Here is a 25,899-nt window from a genome sequence, read left to right as displayed (position 1 = left end):
ACAATCTAAGCCATGAGAAAATATTTCTGTGTGAGATTATTCTCACACAAAGAAATATTAAATATAATAAAAATAAGTCAACCCTATCTTTATAGATAATAGACCATAAATAATTATCAGGTATCCGAATACTGAATGACAGGCTTACTAGTTTTCACCAAAAATAAACCAGTAGCCAAATAAAGTAGATACAACCTACCTAAGTGGGAGTGGGTCGCTGAGCTAGCGGAGTAGGTAATTTTATACATTTATCTTCCAAAAGATAAAACATTCTCTAAGTGCTATTATATTAATTCTGTAATTTAATTTATAGATTACTCATATTTGGGGCATTTTGTATAACATATCGTGACTTTATCATAGACACAGCATTCAAATTAACCGACACCGTCAATAGACTTTTTTTTTGTTTAGTTTATCCATATTGCAAGACAAAGGGATCTAAGCCTATTCAGCCATCGTCTGTAGACGATTATTGCCGATTGTCGTTTGGTATAGAAATATACAGAATCTTGCACTGGCGATGTCAAAAACTATTCGTATAGATTTCTCCACTCCAAATCATAACAGATCTTCAGGATAACACAAAAAAATATGTTGGGATAAATCTCCTAGAATATTCAATCATCGTATTTCCTTCCACGTATAACCTCAAAACATATCATCCTGAGACAATCTAGATCTACGCTGTGACGTTTATCCTTTGTATTCCGACGCTGCTTGCCTGCGCAGGTCCGACTTGATGAGCGCCGTGATGACGGTGCCCACGGCCAAGATGGCGCACAGAATGACGTTTGACCAGCGGTCGCCGAGCTTAGCCAGCATTTGCTCGTAGCTGAGAGTGAGCGTCATTCCGAATATCTGGAGATATCAATATTAAAAATATATTAAATGTACCAGTCCTTTTTATATTTAGATTACAGTCGCCATTTAAATAATCCTCTAGAAAGTACTTCGCACGGTTGTGCGAAGAAAGAAACGCACTATGCAAAAGTAGGAAAGCGGCTCCTGGGCTCCAACGCCCAACGGTCGTCGGAAACAACCGAGAAAACGCTCAGATGAGAGAGAGATATCTATGTTAAGTACATACTAATTGTGAAGATATTATATTCTTCATATTTTTATACAGATACTACATACATATTGTAGGCACTGTAAATGTAGGTATCCCTATCTACCTTTAATATTATTTTTCAATTTATTTATAAAGTTGTAGGTAGGAAATCTTGCAAATCAGTGTTTGATTGATAGCTCTTTCAGTTTTCTGACATTTCTCGTCACACCACACATCCATCATAGGAAAAATGTTTACCTAGTAACATTTATTTACTTCATCTTAGACGACCATGCAAAATCTGCTACGAGGTAGTAGTGATGTATGTAGTTATACACTAGTATTTGTGAGGCCAAGGACCTTCCTAACCTTCATTTGTCCAGCAGTGGGCTGTGGGACTCTTAAATAATCATGTTCAGAAAACATTGTACAATTTTATATGGATAAACTATTTTCTGTATGTTTCTGTTTTATTCTAATCGGTATTAATTAAGCCTGGGGGGGGCTACCATGAAACATTAAACACGTAGCATGTATTTGCGTATCACACGATCTCTTTTTTACACGATATGGGAAACCAGACAGCATGTAAACGTTAACTTACTAAGTACGTATGTTTCGCGGTAAACCCTCTGTTATAAAAGCGTTATCATCGGCTCACCTGTACACAAGCATTGAGGATGCCAGACGTAGTGCCCTCAGGCTCGGGGAAGGTCACCTCGGAAGCGAACTCGAAGCCGACCGGCAGGTAGCCTGTCATGAAGAAGCTGCAAAACACAAACAGGAGTTGATGATGTTCTGTTAAATTATCAAACTGAAATGAGGTGTCAATATTCTCGAGTCGGATTGTCTAGATTCGGCTGTGATTTTAGAATCTTCCTGCCTTAGGTATGTCAATATGAACACAGATTACATAATACCCCAGATATGGTTAACCCTCCTTGGGATGACCGGTCAAGTCTCTCACTTTCTATTATTTGGACGTTTCACTCCTTCAGCCGAAGCTTACCTACGGGTAAGCTAAATGGTGAATTAGCCATTTCACTACCAACAAGTCGATTTAGATAGAGTAAATACTTATTGTACCTACTTACTTTAATGAAAATTAAAAAATAGTACCTAAATCGCGTGAAAGAGAAACAAACATACCTACACACATCCACGCATAGTACATATATGTAGGCGAAAGCTTGTGAGGCTGTACATATGTACTCACAAACTTTCGCACTTATAATATAAATAGATTGATCCGATCCATTGTAATAATTACACGGTCTTGAGTAGGTAACCTTTTAATAGTACATTGATTGGTGAGACACACACAAACAGATAATGAAACTTAATAAAATTGATTAATTAGGTATTAGTGACATTCTGACATTAAATTATCCTGTTATATACCTTTCCATTTAATTAGAATGTAACTGAGTTTATGTACCTACCTATCCGCATTTTATTTTTTTATGACGTGACTTGACGATGTTACTACGTATTTACAATGTGGTTATATAACTCGTATAAATAGCATTTGTTTGTCGATGGATAAACCAACACCACGGAATTTAGAATACTATTGAAGGTTTTACTAATCTAAGGCTAATTGTCGGATCATTGGATGGAATTTTTATTAATATTCTCTTAGAATTAAAAAAGTCCTTCATATAAACAATTTTACATCATTATTTTGTTACATAATTGGTGTAAGAGCGAAAATCTAACGTACGTCAATCGAAGGTAGCTAGGTATCAGAAAATAATAATAACCTAAAGCTATTGGAAGTATTAACTATATATTGACGACCTCGGTGGCGCAGTGGTAAAGTTCTTGCCAGTGAACCGAGTGGTCCCTGGTTCGATCCCCGGTCGGGTCATGATGGAAAATGATCTTTTTCTGATTGGCCCGGGTCTTGGATGTTTATTTATATATGTATTGGATGTAAAATATAGTATCGTTGAGTTTGTATACCATAACACATATTTATTTATTTATTTATCTGTGTCAAAGCTCGCAGTTCCTAAATCTCTCTATTACCACAGATTAAATAATACCCCAGTACTATTACTAATATATTGTGTAGACTTTATAATGACCCGACCGGGGATCGAACCCGGGACCTCTCGGTTCAGTGGCAAGAACCTTACCACTGCACCACCGAGGTCGTCAAATGTAGGTTTTGTATTCTTGATGTTCATTTGTTATAAATATCTGTTGCTTCTTAACATTGTATTTTCTTTGTTTATGTTTCTAATCTATAGATTATAAACTCAGAAAGTTTATAAACTTTCTGAGTTTTGGACTACAACCCAGTTCTTAGTTATAATGCTTTGTTTTGTAATGGCTGTAACCTGCTTTTTCGCACCTTATGAAATGCACACCTTATAATATAAATAAATAAAGATTATTAGGGTAATGGGAAACGAGGCCCCAAAAATATTTACTCTATCTATATGGTGTCATAAAATATAGTATCGTTTCGAGTTAGTAACCCATTACACAAGTCTTGAACTTACTTTGGGCCAACTCAATCTGTGTGATTGGTCCATATTTATTGTTTACTAGCGACCCGCCCCGGAGCGGGGATAAAAAGTATCCTATGTGTTATTCTAGCTTATATTCTATCCGTGTACCAAATTTCATAGCAATCGATCCAGTAGATTTTGCGTGAAAGAGTAACAAACATACATAGAATTAATACACACATCCTCACAAACTTTCGCATTTATAGGTAATATCAGTAGGATAGGATTTAAAGTATTGGGTGTCAAACCAATAATAATAAATATGGGGAGGAAATAAAACTTACCCAAGTATAATACTGCTAAGGTAAACGACCCCAATGATGCCACAGTCCAGAGTGAAGGTAAAGATAACCATACCGATCACAGAGGCGGCATAGACTGCCAGGGTTGTCTCCTTGAAGCGGTGGGTCTTATCGAGCACCATCCCACTGACCACAGAACCCACCATGCCGGCCACCACGATCACTAATCCGATACGACCTGCGTCTGCGTTTGCGCCCTGGAGACGATAAATATAACAGATAATATAACAATAAATATCCTTACTTAATATAAAACGAAATCCTCTGCCGCGTACCTTTTGACTACCTGTACATTATGTACTTTTATATATTATTAGATAAAAAAAAAACATTGTAAGAAACAATAATGGTAAGCCGATCTGGCATGATAGGGACCAACACTGTTCAAATGAGTTTCTTTCGGCATTTCTTCTCAGCAGTGGTCGTTCCGAAATGCCAGTAGTTTTTAGCTTGTGAGAAATAACTATAAATATAAAAATTGACGAGAAAAAGTGCCTGTGAAGGTCTAATTTCTGAATAAATGATTTGAATTTGAATTTGCGTCTGTCTATCTGTTCGCGATAAACTCAAAAACTACTGCACGGATTTTCATGCCGTTTTCACCAATAGATAGAATGATTCCTGAGGAAGGTTTAGGGTTTAGTTTATTATGTTTTAAGCCGGGACGGGCCGCTAGTAACAGATAAAACAAAGTATTTTCCCGCTCTCTGTCTGTCCCTATGTATGCTTATAGATCTACGGATATTAATAGAGTGATGCGAGAGGTTTTTATATACTATAATTTATTATGGTTTTACCCGTGCGAAGCCGGACTATTTGCATTGGTTCTGTATAGTTTGATGTGTTGTTGATGTATTGTACGTGTTACTATGTAATGTAAGCTTTATACCATTAACATCTAACAATAAGACGTAGGTCATATGTTATTGGAAATTGACTAAAGTTTGTTTTCATAATAATTAACCATACTATCCATAGATCTGTTGTTTTCTATTCTCTATAAACTATAAATGTTGTATAATGTACAGTTGTGTTGTACAGAAAGGTATAAACTTACACATGTTTAAAGAAATCATGTAGGTATAATTTTATTCCTTTTCAAATTATCAACTTTAGCTTCAAGAGGTATAAAACAGCGGATGTTCATGAGAAATTTCTTGACGACCAATATTTACATACAATTTATGGTTGGGTCTTTGTTTGGTAGGTATCACTGAGAATCGGCGTCGTGGCTCGTGCTGTATTACATGTCACATGATTCAATTATGTGCCTACATAAATTTCCGTAAATATACTTATTTCTATATTACTTACAGGATAGTTGTTGAGGATAATCTGGTTGAGCAGCGTGGATATAGCGTAGAAGACTCCAACGTTGAGCCCGTACGAGATGAGGAGCAGTACATAGTTCCTGTTGGTCAGTAGCTTCTTGATGGACTGGAGGAAGTTGGAGTCCAGGCTTGAGCCGAGGTCGGCGGCGGCTGACGGCGGCGACGGCGGGGCTTTCTTGAAGACTGGAGATAAGAAAATCTATTCGTATAATCTCAAATGGAGTGCTACAGTGCTACGCGTCCCCATGCCTGCCTGCTGCTCTGTTAAGAGCATACGAAGATGATGAAGAGGTCCTCACTGGTCTGTAAAAGCATGTCTATTCCACTATAACATCTTTACCGCGGAAGTGTAAATTTATAAATTAAGTCGCAAAAGTCGGAACGTCGCGTATTTTCGCTGGTCGATTAATAACGTTGCACTGTAAAACATTTTAGCTGGTATACAATAATGTTAAAAACTATAGTAAGTTCAAATCTACAAACATAAAGTTGATCTATCTGAAACCACACGCCATCTAAAAGTACTTAACAACTTTTAAGTTCTCTGGAAAATTTGGATAACCATTTGTTTCACAATCACGGTTAAATCGTTAATAATTTATCAGCCATTTTAATGTGTTTACAGCTGGGGCGCTGGTCTTTCTAATGGGTGGATGGAGACTTATTGCAGTCTTTGCTTTTCGCTGGTCAGACTTTAAAAACGTTATTGCGGTTAACAAATGTTTCCAGGGTATTTTTTTAAACACTGCACAATTTGTGTGAGTCGATATCCAAAGAAATCGATGTAGAAAATGACAAAATTATAACCTCTCCTATATCAATGGGCTCGGCTGCAGTGAGTACAAATACCATGTACTCATGTAGGTAACTTATTTGTAATCTTCGACAAACATAGTTTAACATAGTTGGCAGTAACCTAGCTACAAAGATATGGTCTTCTTCACAGTAATATTCCTCGTGGCTGAGGGTCGTGGTCATTATGTGAAATGAAACAAACACAACAACTTTCTTGGCATTATTAATGGAGTGGTTTGCCATTGCCTTCTCCATTTCACACACAAGTTAATAATAATCAACCAGTGTGCAGGTTTCCTCACGATGTTTTCCTTCACCGGAAGCAAGTGGTGGTCGATGAAAACTACTATAAGTACATGAGTCCGATTTGTATATAAACTCATGTGGTACGAGTAGGATTCCAACCTGGGACCTTTCGATCCACAGGCGGGCGTCTTAACCATTACACCACCACCGCTTCTATAAGATATGGTAGCCTGTTTTAAATCCCCACATCACATACCTAATAGAAAGGGAGTTAACAATGAATGAGCGTAAAGCGTTGAGTGTTTGTGAGTGTTTGTGTCACAAACACTCAACGCTTTACGCTCATTGTTGAACACCTATTGTTAGCGTGTTGAATGTAAAGATTGACGTGAGTATTACGGTAACTTGTAATCAAAAACATTAGCTGATGAAGATGTATCGCCGACTGCTCTTGAGACTATCATCCATGGAAGAATTAGAATATAATTCGATTAGGTGGTTAGGTACTTCCTTTCAAACGGTTTTGCTTCAAAAAGGTAAGACAAAATATACTTATATCAGCGCAATTTTTATAGTGACCTTACGACCGAAATTAATATATTTTTCAATAAATTTCTTTTCTTTTTACATTTTAGTAGTTTTGATTATTTTTACCTTTTCTTTAAATCATGTTTGTATAAAATTATAATATTTCAAATTTTGTCCGAGCACACTCAGGGCGCCAGCTGAAAATCAGCTGCTACTCCCAGTGGGTAGCGTTTAGCTGAGCTGTAGCCTATTTCTGCACTGTGCCACACAAATGCATGTAATTTTTTTTATATGTTTAGTTAGTTTTTTTATTATTATTATGTAAATTGTGTGTCACAGCAGAACAAATAAATAATTTATCTATCTATCTTATATATATATTTCAAGGGAAGAAGACTGCAGGGCCCAAATTTTTTAAAATAAACATGAATAAGTACCAGTCCAGCCGAATATTTTGGAAAATTTATTATGGGACGATAGTTAAAAATTAAACTTACAGAGTAGGATGAGTACGAACAGCACGGAGGTAAAGCCGGCAACCAGGTAGAACATGAGCTGGAAGTCTGCGCCGATCTCCTCCACAGTCCCCTGGGCTCGCACTAGGATCGGCGGCAGGAAGAAGCCGATGGCCACCCCGAGCTGATGAAAGAGTATTTATATAAAAAAGTCTATTAATTTAGATTACGCTATTAATTCAGATTCGATTCTGTATGACAAGACTTATGTGTAGACATAAGTCTTGTCATACAGAATCTTACTTAGACTCTAGAATCTTACTAGACTTATGTCTTCGTAACACGCTTCCTTCAATGTCGTATCCAATTGCTAACAAACAGACTCCTATTTATTAGTATTACAAAGTAAAAACTCATTATTATTAGTGTAACAAATTGACAGACAATTGTTACATATAATTTAACTAACACCGCACTTAACAATTTACATGGTGACAGGATATTTTTTTTACGCCAAACTGAGTTAAAGATATTTGTGCTAAATGTACCGATTTTGGGGTTACTCTCATAGGAGAAGTTGGCAAAGTATCATGGACTGAGCATGTGTGTAAGACTCCAGTGATTAAAAAGTCAACCTGCATGGAAGCTTGACAAATCTAGTCTATTTTCATGTATTTTTCAGCAAATTTCCGCCACGTTTTGTTTGTGTCACTCGTATATTAATCTCGGCATCCTGCTATCATTGCGGACAAAAGGTCGTTAAACAAATTTATGAGCTCTCACGCTTGTTGAAATTCACGTCCACACCGTCCATATAGGTACAGTCAACATCACATCCGTTCGTGGCAAATTGATCGCTATTACCGTCCCGCATTAGAGGTAATGAAGGGTATCTGACTGTACATATACATATTATTATAGTTACAACCGACCACAATAACCATTATTTGAAATGTAAAGAAGTATCTTTTTCAGTTATTATTTACATATTATAAAACAAATCCTCTGCCTCGTCTGTCTGTCGCGATTCCTGAGGAATGTTTGAGGTATACTTATAATGTATATTTTTTTAACCGAGCGAAGCCAGGACGAGCTAATTATTTATTGAATACAATACAAAAATGATCACATCTTTTGATTGCGTTGAATTATGAAGTTCTACAAGTTTGATTTTTCACAACTATAATGAACCATAAACTTTTGGAACCGAGAATTTAATGTAAACAGACGGACAACAAAGTGATCAGAAGTGATCTTATAAGTCTTATTTACACATTTATATACATACCAGACGTAATGGAACTTTAAAAACGATGCAAAATTACATTATAAAACACATTTTTAACAAAAAATACTTATCAAAATATACTTAGTAGAATCCATTACAATATCAAATCCAGATAAAAAATCGTGGCAATATGTATATGCTCGCTTCCTTGTCACAAGTCGTGGCGAAACGTGACCAAAGTAGATATTTTTGTACGATGTCATTTTCAAGTAAATACGGTTTTTTTGCGTTAAAATCACTCAACAAACAGAAACGTACCAAAAATGGCGGCTGTTTTTATATTCAATAATGGCTACCCAAAATAAGTTTCGTTAAAAGATAGTGTTCATATACGTGGTTAATGCAATACCACGTAATAAAATACGCAGTTACAAACTTGAAAATATAATTTTTTGAGCAAAAAGCGGCGTTATCGCTGTGAGAAGTTTCTTCCAGGCAACCTTCTGAAAAATTACTATAAATGTGAGATTTTAGGGTATCTAGTGCGGAATAAATTTTGCAAAATATTTGTAATATAAATTTTGCCTATAATATTTTATCATCCATACCTATTCCTACAATTTACTGACCCCGTAATCTAGAATTCAAAGACACTATTTTAAGTTTACATATAAATGAATAGAGCCCCATATGTGGACATCCAGGCTTACAGTTTCTTTGTTTATCTCACATATAATTAATATGTGCACACGTAATTTTGCCTCGGTGTCACGTGTCTGGTTTGTCTTATACGAGACGCTTCCGGTGTTGATATTCTCTTTAGATTATCCTGTTTATATGTATACTAGCGACCCGTCCCGACTTCGCTCCGGTTGTAAATTATACACCTATCTTTAATCACTCTATCTATTTAAAAAATCCGCATCAAATTCCGTTGCTTATAGTTTTAAAATCTACGCATACTACATAGGGACAGACAGCGGGAAGCGACATTGTTTTATACTATATAGTATATGTATATGACTTCACACACCTGGCCCTTTATATTAGGTACTATAGCTTGGCCCAGATGGAGAGCAATAAACTGAATAAGATTATAAACAGAAATTCCATCACCGAACATTTTGGAACTGACTCCATGTAAATATTACATGCAGTAATTCCGGCATTCCGGTTTTTTTTTTCAGTATATTATTGGACAGATATTGTCACGTGGGAAAACAGCCGATATCTTAGATCCTCATGATAAAAGGAGGATAAATATTTTTTTGTATATTTGTCGAGGGATGGTTCGGCTAATTGGTTGACTGAATGTCCTGAAACGATACGTATAATCCACGCTCTTCCTACTGAAATACAGGCTTACAAGTCAAAATTAACGTCAACTTTCTTAAACAAATTTTTTTTTTAGGAAAGTTGATATGTATAACTTCGGACTCATCCCATGTAAGGTCAGTTTTCTTTGTAACCAATCCTATTGTATTATTCCCAATTATACAGCAACATTACAGTAACAATGTACTTCTTCATAGTCGTATTCCTCATGGCTGAGGGTCGTGGTTATTACGTGGAATGGAACACACACAATAACTTTCTTGGCATTATTAATGGAGTGGTTTGCCATTGCCTTCTCCATTTCACACACAAGTTAATAAGAATCAACAAGTGTGCAGGTTTCCTCACGATGTTTTCCTTCACCGGAAGCAAGTGGTGGTCGATGAAAACTTACTATACATGAGTCAGTGTATATGGTACGTGTGGGATTCGAACCTTGGACCTTTCGATCCACAGGCGGGCGTCTTATCCATTACACCACCACCGCTTCAACAATGTATTAGGTAACCATATATCTACGAATAGGTGGCCTAGAAACAAAGAAGTGACGTAGTGACCTCGTAAGAGAAGGTGTTCAAATCGCGGGGCGGTCAGATTTCTCTGTGGCAGACTGTACGTGTGGGTTGTTTTTACATCTCAATCACAGTAATAGAGAAGTAGACCCTCCCGACGAATTGGATAATAGTTTCCAGTGTGGCAATCGCATGTGTGTCGCACAAATTATATTACAACTCATGTGATTTGAAGATTTCCGGTTATATTTCCATTAAGCATCAACCTGGATTTGTTTTACGAGTATTTATTTATCTTTGCATGGATTTTCCCGGTGGAATTCGGGACTGTAACGCCACGAGACCCAGGGTCAAAGTAATTCAGGATAAAATGTATGTGCAATTCCAGGATTGATTATGCCCGTGTACGAAATTTCATCGAAATCTGCCTAATAAAATTTACGAGATTGATTAAAAACCTTACATACTCACATTCAAACTTTTTAACCAAAGAAAAGTTTAAATCAAAATCAAAACATTTATTTAGAAATTAGGCCTTCACAGGCACTTTTTCACGTCATACATGATGTTTACCAAAGCTACAACGTTCGGAACGACCACTGCTGAGAAGAAATGCCGAAAGAAACTAATTCAAACACTGTTGGTCCCTATTATGCCAGAAGGGCTTACCATTTTTTAAATATAAATTTATGTATAATTTTTTCACAATAAAAAAAAACTTTTAATAAAAGATCGAGCTGACCAGTTCCCCCCGTTTTATATACATATAAATTTACTTTGTTACTTCTAATACAATCAATACGAATGCTACAAGATAAATGCTCTTTACTTGATTGCATTGCACACGGTGATCTTAAATTGCAAAATCACTATATAATAATAATTACAATGTAAGAAAATCTATATAAAGATAGAAGAACTATGTAACGATAAAGTAGCTATGTACGAAATGAGTAATGCTATTTACAACCATATTACCATGTTATAGCAACAATGTTTATACATAATGTTTATGTTAAAAACATGAGCACGTGTAAAAGAAAATGAGTAATGTAAATAAATATTAAACGCGTATAAATAATATCGAATATAATTATAAAACATTTTCCACTGATTCATGTGTTATAAAGTACTAGTAGAAAGAGTATAAGAAAAATGAGACATCCAATGGAATAAATAAATAATAAATAAATAAATATATTAGGACAAATTACACTGATTGAGCTAGCCCCAAAGATCTAGACTTGTGTTATGGGATACTAACTCAACGATACTATATTTTATAATATATACATATATAGATAAACATCCAAGACTCGCGTCAATCAGAAAAAGATAATTTTCCATCATGACCCGACCGGGGATCGAACCCGGGACCTCTCGGTTCAGAGGCAAGCACTTTACCACTGCGCCACCGAGGTCGTCAAAAATTACGGAAAAGAAGGGAAAATATTGGGGATCATAATTTGTCGGCAATTCCCCTATCTCCAGCCAGCAGAAGCATAGTCAAGCCACGTTACTTCCAAGTAAATATTATCGTATTTTAATATTTATGACACTTGTCGCCGAACTGACCGGAAGAATATGTAATATGTTGTACTTATTACAGTGCAAAAACTTCATTCTCGAACCAGAACCATACGAAAGCAAACTTTCTGGCGTTGCATTAACTATCATATTCCGACGGCGAGGAGCTGGTTCCTGAAGCCAATTTACTGTAATTGTATGGAAAATCTCTCGTTGCGGGTCCGGCGGCCGACGTAACTACCTCCTAAGCTTCGGAATGACACCCGAAGATATTCCTATCTCCGTTCAGCAACGTTTATTAAATTATAGTGGCGGGAAAACTCCAGTCTTCTTTATTGGAAAGGTAAAACGTTAAATGAGGCAATTTGTTAAGAGATTGGAATCCTTGGTAATTGGAATACGCAGCGCAATATTACGGTTCAGATTCAATTAAATTTAAAAATATGTTTCGCAAAAACTAACATTAATAAATATTTGAAACATTATGGATTATAGAATAGACTCACGAAACACGAAGGATACAAATCTAATACTTACTTTTCGATAGTGTAGTGACTGTAAATAATATAAACTCATGTTTTTGCAAATAAATAATCTTTGTTTTTGTCTTTTTCGGATCATAAGTCCCCCGCTCTAGAATAGGACATGGAAAATTGTACGGAGCGATCAAGTCATACACATACGTCACATATGTTTTGATATCAAGCAAGCCGGTAAGTCTGCTGAACAGAACTCTGGCTTCAGGCGTCTTTCTTGCAGACCCCTATCTCCGATGACGATTAACGGCTGAGGAAGACAACGAGAAAATTTTCAGACGAGAGAAACGGGTAGAAATGTAAATTCAGTGGAATATATGATGAATTCAATACATGCAAAGTCCTATAAAATCACAAATAACTAATGAAAGACCTTTATTTACAAGTTTAAAAAGACAATCTACAAATTCCAATTCAAGAGACGAAGGAAGGAGCTCGCACTTGCTGATAATCCTGAAGTTTTCCCATAAACGAAAGCAGCTCATTAGCATTCCCTGCCCTACTCGGATTTGGGCCTCGATTTACGATATTCAATTCTGGTAATTGTTATAAAATGTATAAAAAAAAGTACTTCAGCTAATAAATTTGAATAGAATCTGATACCTTTAAAACACTCGAAGAGAAAAAGAGAAAGCCAATAAACCTGCATTCCTATTTTTGTAGATATCATCTCATGTCTTTTTTAATCGGTTAAATAGATTTTAATAGTTGAACTTTAATTTCTATATTACGTAAAAATATATATTTATTAAAATAAATGGCAATTTTATTCATGACTATGAAGTTAAAGAGATATTTCTTGGGACAAAGGGTTCTTCAAAAAAATATTCCTTTGTTGATCACGAGCAAACTTTTAATTAGGTAATCACATTTTTAATTACCTTCTTCGACTCAGCACTTTTCCTATAACTTTACTACGAGTATTGCAAATGCGAAATTAATATATCTCAACTTATTATATTTGTTTGACAAGCTTTATAAATACGAGAAAACTAAGTAAAAAAGTACTTGTATTTTATATAGTAAAGGTAACAAAAAGAACGCGGCTATAAAATTACAAAAAAGGATCGCACGGGAGCAACCGTAGCACAAAAATGATTAAATAATACAATCGCTAATATTACTATTTCTTTATCTACTTATTGGCTTCACGAATCATAACTTTTTTATACCTAGTCATATGAATTCAACAAAAAACAGTGAGATATGGCAAGTCAGGATTTTTACCGAAAAAAGGTGAATGACCACTCGAAGCGGCCTGAAGCCCTATAGCTCTCAAGAGCTCATAAAGAGGCGGAAATCAGCTCATTATGCCATCCATATCGTACCTTGTAACGCCAATAGAGGACCAGCTACGATGATACTTGAACATGATGAAAATGACATAATAGAGAGCTACCTATTTGCTTCTATTTTAACTAATCTGTTAGATATAAATATAACATTGAATGTTTTAAATCAACCTAAGAATTAAACACAGATAGATATTTGTGTTCTTGGTAATACGAATAAACGTACATACTTACATGTTTTCCTTGGTAAAGAAAGATATACTTACAGATAATGACAGTTTTACATACACTAAGAGGCAATAGATGAATCTTGCCAGTAGATCCAGAAAAATAAAAAAGGTATATGCGCCCTCAATATGTAATAATATAACTATAAAGCACCTTCATCCCGCTTGCTCTTTGCAGAGAATATTGTCATATCCTCCCATTATGAAAAAGTATTAGATCTACACAGAAATTGTTATAAAACCTGTAGCATAATAAAATAGTAATTAATTTCGGTTGTTAAAATCCATTTTGAATCACTGGATCAAAGTAAACAAGTTAAATATCAACTGACCTGGTTCCCAAAGACTCCGACACTGCATGCAGACGAGACCTGGTCAGCTCCAAACCAGACCGCGGCTAGTCTCGGTGGCACATTCAATATGAAGACCTGGGAGATCGCCACCACGGTCTGACCCAGGAAACCGAGCCAAAACATGTCCTGGGGAACGGAGAACACTTTGAGCCAGGCGCCCGCGCATGTCCCGAACGCGCCTATGATTGTTGTGATCCGGAGTCCCTGGGGAAGGAAGAAAAGGCAGATATTAAACAATATGTTTAGAGAAGAAAGAAATTGTCGTTAATTAGTTACTTTTTTCATAAACAATGCGACAGTCATATCTAGTTATATAATACGCGATTCCCAATGAACACTCAACCAGAAACACAATCAAGTAATGAGTTTATAAGGTACTTATATGTTTTTACCAGGGTGTAAACAGCGTCTATGGATACAATATTTTTAAACAGAGTTCAGGTTATAATGATAGTTCTTCCACTTCTTAGATGGCAAATAGGATTTCACACTTACCTATTTTATTAAGGCACCATTTTTGTGGGTTTAAATTATGTTTGCATGACCATTTACTTCTTAATCTTGATTCTTTACCTGCCTAGATTAGTGTCAATTTAATTTTAATCATTAAATTTAAATCTCGTTAGATTAACTACTAAAAACAGTCCTTGGTTTTTAATCCATACTAAAATTATAAATGAGAAAGTGTGTCTGGTTATTTATCTTTATTTAATATCAAAACGGAACATAGGAATGAAATGATATTTGGCTAGATTATTGAAGAGCTGCAGAGTGACATAATTATACTATATATTTTCTTTGCAATATTTTGGGCCGCAGGCACCAGCTAGTAAAGGCATAAATGTGCTTTGTTCAATAGAAACATGAAAATTGTAATTCTTCTCGGATTTGATCAAGTTATGTGAGATTTTTAAAGATGTCTAATCAGTTTATCCTTGATGACACCTGTGTGTATGCGGAAGCAATGAGAAAAACCACTTTACATTTATGTGCCTACTTAGTACTGCTATAATTACACAAAATCAGCTTTGTGCAAATTTGGACTTTTAGTGCCAATTAGAATGAATCGTTGCTCGTCATAATAAAGAAAAACATATATGTACGAGCCGGTAATACAAATTTAAACTTTGTTCTGTTCTTACTGACATTAAATATGTGGCATTTTCTGTTTAAATCTTTTTTTTACTCTAAGGTATAGGTAGAACCCATAAAGTATAGCCTTGACGAGTATTTGCGTTACACGCGTAGAAACATTTATTATTATGATTTCAATAAATGTCTACACAAAAAATTAACGCGATCATTTTATTTTTATCACCCATCATATTTATATACATCTTAGCACGTAGCTGTTGAGTTTTAAAATAATTTAAATAAAAATATACCAACTATAGTAAATTGAACATTGATTTTATATTGGAATTATTGTATTAGAAAAATAACGAGAAAAACGTATTCTATGATTACCAATATTACCTATGTATATTATTCGAGTATACATGTACGATAGGAATAAAAATAACGACCTCCGTGACTTTAGTGGTCACCATGTCTATCAGCTATCGGGAAATCCAGATTTGTTTGCGGTTCAGAGTGTGTTGTACCGGTTTTTGTGTTTGGCCTAGTGCTTGTTAGCGCCTTGTGTGGCCCTAAATTATTATTTAACACATAACATTTATTAAATAAAACTTATAATACTAGTGTTAAAACTTTATAACGTCATATGTTATATACCTCTGAATTTTCACATGAAAAAGCTGACAAGCGTAGTCTGACTGAAAACAATTTCGCATCGCACTAAATCACATGCGCACGATAAAAATTCTGGAAAACTTTTCAAAGGGAAATTGAAAGCATACTCGTTGAAAAATGCGGTATTTTAGTACAGGGAGCCGCATGACATGTTGTCCTGCGTACAATAAGGTAGTTGACAAGGTGAGAGAATTGTTTAAATTATGTATAATCTAGGTAAAAAGTAAAGAAGTCTCAACAAAAATTGTTACAAAATTTTAGTTGTTTATGATGGTAGAGTTTGCTTTTATAAATATCATACTTTTTGAAATGGACTTTCCAACCATCACCATAAACGTAATATGTAATGTAATTGTCGAATAAATATTTCTTTCTTTGCGAACATATTAGCAAGGTGTGACGTGACTTATTGTTCGTGTCATTTTGTATAGAGCATTTGGACGAGTCCAGAATAGTGTGATTTTATTTTTAAATTCTATTAATATATAGCCTTCTAGCGTATTCTTCTTCCTTCTTCTATTCTTTCCCTGTGATTTATATCCTTTTGTCTAGTTCTGTCAATGTCAATATTTTAAAGTGTGATAGTGACAAAGCATAACAGCTTAAAGTATGCTTTATTTTTATGAAAAGCAGTATTTGATAATGGTGGTGAATTTTCAACGAACATAGTTGATATTTCCATATTAATGTAGAATAAACTGTCACGTTGCGCTGCATGTACTTACTTGTATGCGGAGTCAAGATTTAAATGAATTTGGATAAGCTGATGTGGGGTAGCCTGTACGCAGGAAACAAAGGCATGCAATTTTAATTAAAACTGCGTCACGTTCATGCGTGTGTGTGTGTGTGTGTGTGTGTACAGGGTATAGCAGTATAACACAAATGTTCCCGCCCGGGGAGAATATAGCTGAATCGTCTATGGAATTATCATCCCTGCCTGTGGATATTATTGCAACATCTCTGTAGGAATAGGTACCTGGATATAGTATTTTTTTGTTGTTATAGCAAAATAAATATTTATGTACACAATTATATGTATCACGCATATAGAATTAAGAGTTAGAGAGACGTTGGGTGATCGAATCCGGGACAAAGTTATACCTAGTTACAATATGTTTTTAAATTATTTGTCGTACAAGCAAAAACCCCACAATTCCAGAGATACCCGTAATATACTCGTAGCCAGTATAATAATGTTATCTGTCGCATAAAAACGTCCATACACAATTTTTAGAGGCGTAAAGGAAATAAAACCAAAACCCAACATAAAACCCTCAGCTGTAAATTATCCCATTTTTCCCTAGAGATTTGGTCACACTATCTCAATATACATACAACGCGGAATACCGCACGGACGTTAAAACGCTCAACTGTTAGGTACATGTGCACTTAACAGCTCAATAATGTAGGCTACAAGCAATAGTATGTTGTTTTGGCACGTTTATTATTTCGGCCTAGTGTATTAACATCTTTATTGTGTTCCACCCACTAATTTGCTCCTTTTCTCTACCGAATGACGTATTCCCTCTTAATTTGTTTGAAATGTGCACATGAGAATATTTATTGTTGTTGCTTACTGTTGTTACATTAAATTTGAAAAGTTAATTTTACTAAGAATTTTTGTTATGGACGGAATTTGAGGAGCTCAATGGCGCAGTGGTTAAGGCTCGGTCTGCAATAGTGGTGGTTAAGTCACTGTTACATTGGTGCATCATTGTATGGATTGTACGTATTACCTTGAGCACCTCCGTGATTTGGAAGGCACGTTAATTATTTACACTTTATCCTGATCTGGGCGCTGGGGCAGATTTAAATAAGTGATATATTTTTAAAGTGGGGAGATTTAAATGACTGATGGACTTAAGAATTTCGATTCACACGGTCTTCAGCATCTATAGTAGTCATAGCCAGACCATTGGCGCGGCTGTTGGCGTGGTGTTGTAACTTTATCCAAAACAAACGATTTATTTATAATAATCGAATCATATTTTTTTTGGTAACTCTTATTGTCCCACTGCTGGGCAAAGGTCTGCCCCATCCCCTTCCACTTCTCTCTATCTTGCGCAACCACCGACCAGTTCTTTCTGAATGCCCTCAAGATCGACGCTCCATCTTGTTTGTGGTCTTCCTTAATAATATTATTGCATTTTGTCAAATTGTCAATAAACTAAACCTTAGACACAAATGGCATATCGGGAGTAAATATGTATTCGACTTAAAATATTCTATCGAGTAGAAATACGATAGAGGCAAGTCGTAAAAGTAGCTCAAGGCGAAGAAAACTTAAAGTGTCATCTGGGGATGGAGATAGTACAACTAAGTTACGGCAGCTTTAGTGTAGAGGTTGTAGTGTGAGTTTGCAATACACTTTTCGCTGTTGAATCTTTTCGCTGTGCTGTCTACCAAACCCAGTGTGGCGTTATGTTGCTATGACTACCATATGATTGATTGGCTACGCTACATCACAATGCGAAAATTTATATCCGACTATTATTATAAATGCCAAAGTAAGTTTGTTTGTTTGTCCGTTCGTTCGTTCGTTCGTTCGTTCGTGTGTTACCTCTTCACGCCCTACTGGACCGATTGTTATGAAATTTGGTACACGGGTAAAAAATAACCTGGATTAACACATAGGCTACTTTTTATCCCGAAATTCCCAAGCCCCGGGTTGCAGCTAGTCTTTAAAGAAAAGCGAATTACAAACTAGCACTAAGGTTAGCATTTTTTTTTTAAATTCAGATTCATTTATTAAAAATACAAATAATAAAACAAAATAAAACATAAATAATTGCAAAGTCAATCAAAAATGCCACCCCTAATTGTACCCGGTTCAAAAGTACCCATAACGCTAGCTGCGTTTCCTCGTTGGATAGCAATTGATAGCCTTTCAACCAAGTACCATCCGGAGCGGTAGTCATATCCACGACACCTTAAACGCCGTCCTATCTCACCAACAAAGCGCTTCGCCTCCGATCACCATGGGCCAGCCGTTTCCACGGCAACTGGAACAAACTCGTACTGATTGGATAAAACAGAATACTTGGCCATTTTAAGTTCAGCTGCCACCCTTGCAGCGGCCCCAGGCAAACGCTTACTATTAGTGAGGTAGGACGCCACATATGTGCTTACACATGTATTTAAATTTATTTAAAGTTTTCTCGTCGCAGTAACTGCACTTTATTGTTTGTCCATGAAATAAATTGTACTACAGCCGAACATGAAGCTCACTCCTATTTATGAATTTCGGGATAAAAAGTACCATTTGTGTTATTCTAGCGTATATTTTACTCGTGTGCCAAATTTCGTAACAATCCGTCCAGTAGTAGATTTTGTGTTAAAGAATATAACAAACATACATACATTATTTCTCACAAACTTTTATAAGATTTATTTCTTTGTAGGTAGGTATAATGGATTTTCATCTCAAAAGTCTCATGGTATTAACAACACAGCAATTTTACGCGGTTGCAGATTTTTTTCGATTGAAAATCTTTTTTTAGTCCATTGTGATGACAAAATGAACAAAACACACGCACGATTGAATACGGAGATTCGAATTCCATCCTTTGTGGTTCGCGAATAATAATTTATCTTCACAGTAGACTCATATACAGACTAAGCTGGCAGATATATATATATATATATATATATATATATATATATATATATATATATATATATATATATATATATATATATATATATATGCAAGAGAAAAGTTGTGTCGATAGAAAATAAATCAGTAGGTATCTTTTCTGGTAAAGTATCTAGGTAAATTTTTGTCAGATTTTTTTTATAAATAAATAAATATATTAGGACAAATCACACAGATTGAGCTAGCCCCAAAGTAAGTTCGAGACTTGTGTTATGGGATACTAACTCAACGATACCATATTTTATAACAAATACATATATAGATAAACATCCAAGACCAGGGCCAATCAGAAAAATATTATTTTCCATCATGACCCGACCGGGGATCGAAACCGGGACCTCTCGGTTCAGAGGCAAGCACTTTACCACTGCGTCACCGAGGTCGTCACCTATAGGCGGTTTTTTCTCGGGGCGTAGGGTAGCGGCTCGAAATATCGATGCGGGGATAGAATTCCAGACGTCAGTTCGCAGTAGGAGAGATGAACAAAATCGGGAGGTCCGATGACGCGCAATGTCGACCACATAGGGGTGGAAACTTTGACTGCGCCGTGTCCTACGATATCTACTCTGTGATTCATCCCCAGAATTAATATTCTGTCCGTTGGAGCTCAGATCCGACGCGGTACACGAGATAGAACATGACAGGATCCGTTCTCTGCTTAAATGGAATCGTAAACGGAAAATGAAACTGCCTGGAAAGCCGTGGAAGCTATAAATAAATGTCTTTTCGTTGTATGTAAAAGCTTCTACGTTAATAATATGGTTTATTTATAACATACTAGCTTTTGCCCGCGGCTTCGCGTAATTTTCCGAAATAAAAGGTACGTACCTTATATCCTTCTCCATACTTCAAACTACATATACCTATGCAAAATTTCAAGAAAAGTTAATTAGAAGAGAGAATTAGATAGAGCGTGAAGAGGTAACAAACAAATAAACAAACTTACTTTCGCATTTATAATATTAGTTAGGATTAGAATTAGACGAACGACTATGTGAGTTACTTGATTGTAAGCAAATATGGCTAGAAAAGAGTATGTTCTTTATATAGTATGTGATAAAATTTGTATTTTAGTTGTAAAGTTCACGCCGTATAATGTTGTGAATACTTTGCATCAGGCTTATATATAACTAGCGGCCCGTCTCGGCTTCGCTCGCGTAAAACCATAATAAATTATGCACAAAAAACATTCCTCGGGAATCTTCTATCTAAAAAAAATTCGCAATGTCACTGTCTACCATACTAACAATACTAAGCAGTGCAATTCCCTTTAGAAATAAAATCAAAATTATGATAAATCTCAATGTCATTGGTTTCCGATAAATGCTTAATGTCCCGAAGAAATCGGCCCAATGACTTTCACCTTTCGCCGTCAAGTTCCAGGCCTCGGGAAGCTCAAGTTTTCAGGTCAGTGGCTTGACATCTGACAGTGTTGGTGAGCGTAGAGGTGCCTATCTTAAAAACCGACTAATTTAAACTTAAAGCAAAAGTGGTAGTATAATCAAACGAGATCAATTTGACGTAGTGGTCACCACGGTTGTCCATCGTAGGTTCCGGGTTCGATTTCAGTGCGGGAAAATATATAACTTGTGATCATCTGTGTTGAGCACAGAACAGACTATTGCTTAGGGTGTCTTGTACGCTATGGTCACTGCCCGTTACTGTTATGTGTCCATCGAATCCACAACACAAATTACAGCAAATAAATAAAATAAAATATTATGTATCTTATATTTTGCTTAGAGTTTAATGAAATAACTTTATTGCACATAATAAATTAAATACAAAAATGTACAGAACTTGAAGAGTAACTTAAAAAGGCAACGACGAAATTACACCATGAAAAATTATACCAGCAGTTAACCGGTAAGCGAATGAAAACGAAAATCGTAAAACAGAGGGCAGCAGCTGTGCAAACATACAATAAATAGTGTTGTCCATCTGTTTATTTAATATGTATGTTGTTATACATATGTATAAGAAACAAAGAGTTTTTTTTAAGTTTAAAAGTTAGTATTTTCTAGATTTCTAGCCTACCACATGAAAAGTGACAAAACTTGTTGAAGCACCGACCAGGGATGATAAATTTACTTTCTTCTTTTTATACTACTATACGTAATTTCGTTTATTTAAACGCCATAAGCTACCTAGAATAGATCTATCAATAGAATTACATACAGTCAACAGCACATCAAGTTATCCTGCATGAACCTCTATGGCGCGGTAATAGCGGCGAGCTTGCAATGAATTTGGGTAGATCATGTGCCGTTGACTATTCGTCTCCTTTCTGCTGAATCACTTCCAATATTTACTTGAAAATACAAAATATTATGAAATGGCACAATCATGAGCTAAATCCGGTGCCAGAATTAGAGCCGAGCGATCGAGGAGGCAAAGGGCAGAGGATTTATTATAAAAGGGATGTGAAGGGACCGTATTCTATAGGACGGGGCGGAAATAAGCGGGCGCTTTTGTGAAATATTTAGATCAACGTGGTGAAACAGTGTCGTTTTAATTTTCACGCACATAAATCTGTGTTTTCACGTATCAAATTTAATTATATATAAGGCCCCGTGTCACATTGACGCACATAAAGCCTCAGTCACATTCACATCACTCGCAGCGGAACACAAAGCAAGAGTTTCTTTGCGTGAATAGGGATTTCCAAAGCGTTTCAAAAGACACACTTCCGTTTGCGACTCACGGTTCTGTGAATGCATGGGTCATGTTCGTTCATGACATCTGGTGCTCCACTGTACTACTTTGCATGTAAAGACAGTATATTCTGTTATACTATAAGCCGACCGAGGCTCAAGGGTTGATAAGGTTCTATGCAAGGTTCTATGTTTGTGCAAATAATCAAATTTTATAACATTTATCTAGTATTGACGACCTCTGTGGCCAAATGGTTCAAAAATTATGTCGGATTGCTATACTGGACGTCCAGGGTTCGATCTCCGGTCAGGCCAAGATGAAAAAGATCTTTTTCAGATTAGATTTTTCTCTATTTGTGTATATTGTAAAAGTATAGTCACGTCGAATTATAATATTATCCCATAACGTAAATCTCGAATTTATTAACTTAATATTACACGCACGAATAATTGGCACGAGCTCAGGTTTTCTCGTAGTAAATTAACATCAATATTATTTCCGGCAAAATGTTACAGTTAAGTCAAGGATTAATTTTAATCCGGATTGGGATGAAATGGGACACAATACTTTTGAATTGTAACTTTTTTATAATACGCCAATTAAAACAATGACTAACAACAACTAGAATCTCGCTATCGCTTTGTAAACATATTCAAAGAAAACTGTGATAGACGCAATGAATCCGTAAACATAGCAACGTAAATAGTGGATTTACGACCGAGTGAAGTCTGAGTGATATTATTTACATTAACATTATATTGTTTGTGGTTATTATTGAGTCAAAAGATTATCGAATAATCTCTTTTTTCTTATCGAGTGGGCTACAAGGTCAATCTACCCTTATGGGCACCTCTTAATGGCTTTTGATAACATTTGTTTATTGTTTCAGTCGATTCAAAGAACGGAGATAAGGAAAGAAAGGCGTAGAGTCTCATGAGTGAGTATGATGGGCACTGAAATGGGATTTGAAATTGAAAAAGAATAAAGAATTAGAGAAAAATTAAAAAAAAGACGGCTGGGATTCGGCAGTGTAATGTTGCAATATAATGATTTGATGTAGCTTAGCAACGACTGCAGCAGAACAGATTTTATTGTTTAGAAGACATCTGTTACAAGATATTTTTTAATTTTCGCTAAGAAATAAAGGAAATTAATAAAAGTGTTTAGTGGCGCTAGTATGTGTGTAAGTGAACCAGATGTTATAAGTTTTTCTGAATAATGACCGTTGAAGTTTCTCTGATAATCATTCAACCAATTTGGGGTATAACATCAAAAGGTAAATTTATAACGCAGATAAAATACTTCAGTAGGGGTATTAATTAGTTTTATTATGAAAAATGTAAAGGGATTAAGTAGGTACGGGATAGAACCTCAAGTTGATTGCTGCGTACCATCTTACGTAGGAGAAATCTAAAATGCGATTCTCGAAAAAAATATAATTCAGACTGAATTTTGTGAAAATAATAGTCATTTTCATGTATGCAGCTGTTACGGGGCTAAATGAATAGGTACATTAATTTCAGACCTCCCAGCCGTCATACCCCTACAGTGGTGACCGTTTGTCAGTTTATCCGTTCAAATATATCTACTTCTTTAAATTATTTATGAGGCTTAGGTATAAATATTTATTCTGCTCTTTATTACGACACTAGATGTTGCCCGAGGCTTCGCTCCCGTGGGAATTTTGAGATAAAATATTGTCTATAGTAATCTTGGATAATGTACCTATGTTAATGTTATATATGTCATGTTTTTTATTGTGCTAAATAAACGCTCTCTCTCTCTCTCTCTCTCTTTCTTTCTTACCTTTTTAATGGTGAAAGAATTTTTGAAATCGTTTCGATAGTTTCGGAGATTATCCGCCTCAAACAGACAAACTCAAAAAATCACAAACTCACAAACGCTTACCTCTTTATAATAATAGTATAGATAAATCTCGCATAAAACACCATTGTTTGAATGACTTGCAATCATAACCAAGAAATCGCAGTACTTATGTAAGTAGCAACCCAGCCAGTACAACAAGGTAAGTACTAGACTGGAAGTCACACATTAAGGTTTTAATAACATTGCAATGTACACTACTGCTATTGTCCACTACATTAGAAGACTAGTTGCATAAAACTCTTATATCTCTTTATCTAACGACATCATAGCTATCTATCAATTTTTTTATAGGTCCATGAATAATCAATATATGTATTAGGAAAAATCACACATTACAATTAGGTACTTTATTGAAATTATACATTACATTATTGGAATAGGTCATTTTCTTTTTTTTTGTAGACATGCAGTTCTTTGCATGTCATATGTAATTTTGTTAGCAGCGATCTTCGTCTGCGATTGTTACACTAAAATTACTTCAATAACTTACAAACGGTTGTTTAACTTCAGAGTACTCAGGTAATTTACAAATCACAGAATGCTTCAGTAAGTGATTACAATAGGAATCACAGCGGACAAGGTCGCTAGATAGATCTTTGTTAATACAATATAGCTGATCAGATTATGACGAGTTCGAGTAGACGTCGAGTCAACTAAGTTCAAATCGAGTAAAATTCGAATCGACTTTGAGTCCGAATCGACTATATTTTTTTCTATATATATATCTTTTATATCTATATATTTATCTTTTTTCTATATATATATGTCTAGGTGTATAGCGAAACGAAGCTCAGCTACACTGTTAAGCTAAACATATTTTAATAGCATGCACTCTATATTGCATTATTGCATTATGGCTCAACTCAGGACGTCTTTGCTGACGCATGTGTCATTTCGAGAACGGGCTGCTAGACTAATCCCAACTAATATTGTAAATGCGAAAGATTTGTTTGTTATTTTATCTCATATAAGTGTTTAAGATACGTAGATTTCTGATTACCTACTCATCAAGTCTCCTATAAGCCGGAACTAAAATCTCTAACACACGTCCGCCTATGCTGCTAACGCCTGCTCCTGGCAGACAGAGCAAACAAACAAAACTTTGCTTGCGGTTATCAAGGAATAAGTAAGTACCATGGAATTAGTAAGTACGAACTACTTACTGTGACAATGACGACTAAATGGAGAATAAAAAAGTAAGAAAGTGGATTTAGCTCCATCATTTCGATCCCCGGTCGGGTCACGATGGAAAATGATTTTTTTCCGATTGGCCCGGGTCTTGGATGTTTATCTATATATGTATTTGTTATGAAATATAGTATCGTTGTGTTAGTATCCTATAACACAAGTCTCGAACTTACTTTGGGGCTAGCTCAATCTGTGTGATTTGTCCTAATATATATATTTATTTATTTATTTATTGATAATTACAGTTATTTGGAAAAACTATTTCTTTCCAAAAATAGATGTTTAATAATGTTCGAGCAAATTGAGCAGAGCCATGATGGAACCGCTTCCCCACCGCTCCATTTGCCTCAACCCCACGTATCGTCACACAACTTTTTATAGATAAATACAATAAGGCGCCTCCTTTTTGTTCTTGCTTCTTTATTAGAGACAGACCTATTCATCCCACACTTTCTACCTCTTGATTTCAGTTTGGGTATTTACCTATATCGCTTGTTTGAATCATGAGTAATTCTAATTGTT

General features: G+C 35.5%; 1 protein-coding gene across 2 annotated transcripts in view; it reads right to left on the bottom strand.

Moving 5' to 3' along the window:
- Positions 1–430: 430 nt before the first annotated feature.
- Positions 431–25,899, bottom strand: part of HisT (Histamine transporter) — a 52,024-nt gene continuing 26,555 nt past the window's right edge. For both annotated transcript variants that reach the window (XM_053756288.2, XM_053756306.2), the window contains 6 exons: positions 14,220–14,444; positions 7,273–7,414; positions 5,190–5,389; positions 3,858–4,072; positions 1,716–1,821; positions 431–861 (listed from right to left, as the gene is read on the bottom strand). In XM_053756288.2, coding sequence (XP_053612263.1) covers positions 697–861; positions 1,716–1,821; positions 3,858–4,072; positions 5,190–5,389; positions 7,273–7,414; positions 14,220–14,444 — 1,053 coding nt within the window. In that variant the 3' untranslated portion in view covers positions 431–696. The remainder of the gene's footprint in view (positions 862–1,715; positions 1,822–3,857; positions 4,073–5,189; positions 5,390–7,272; positions 7,415–14,219; positions 14,445–25,899) is intronic.

The sequence above is a fragment of the Plodia interpunctella genome, chromosome 2 (genome assembly GCF_027563975.2).
Source record: "Plodia interpunctella isolate USDA-ARS_2022_Savannah chromosome 2, ilPloInte3.2, whole genome shotgun sequence".
Taxonomy (NCBI): Eukaryota; Metazoa; Arthropoda; class Insecta; order Lepidoptera; family Pyralidae; genus Plodia; species Plodia interpunctella.
This window is presented reverse-complemented; position numbering and strand designations above follow the sequence as displayed.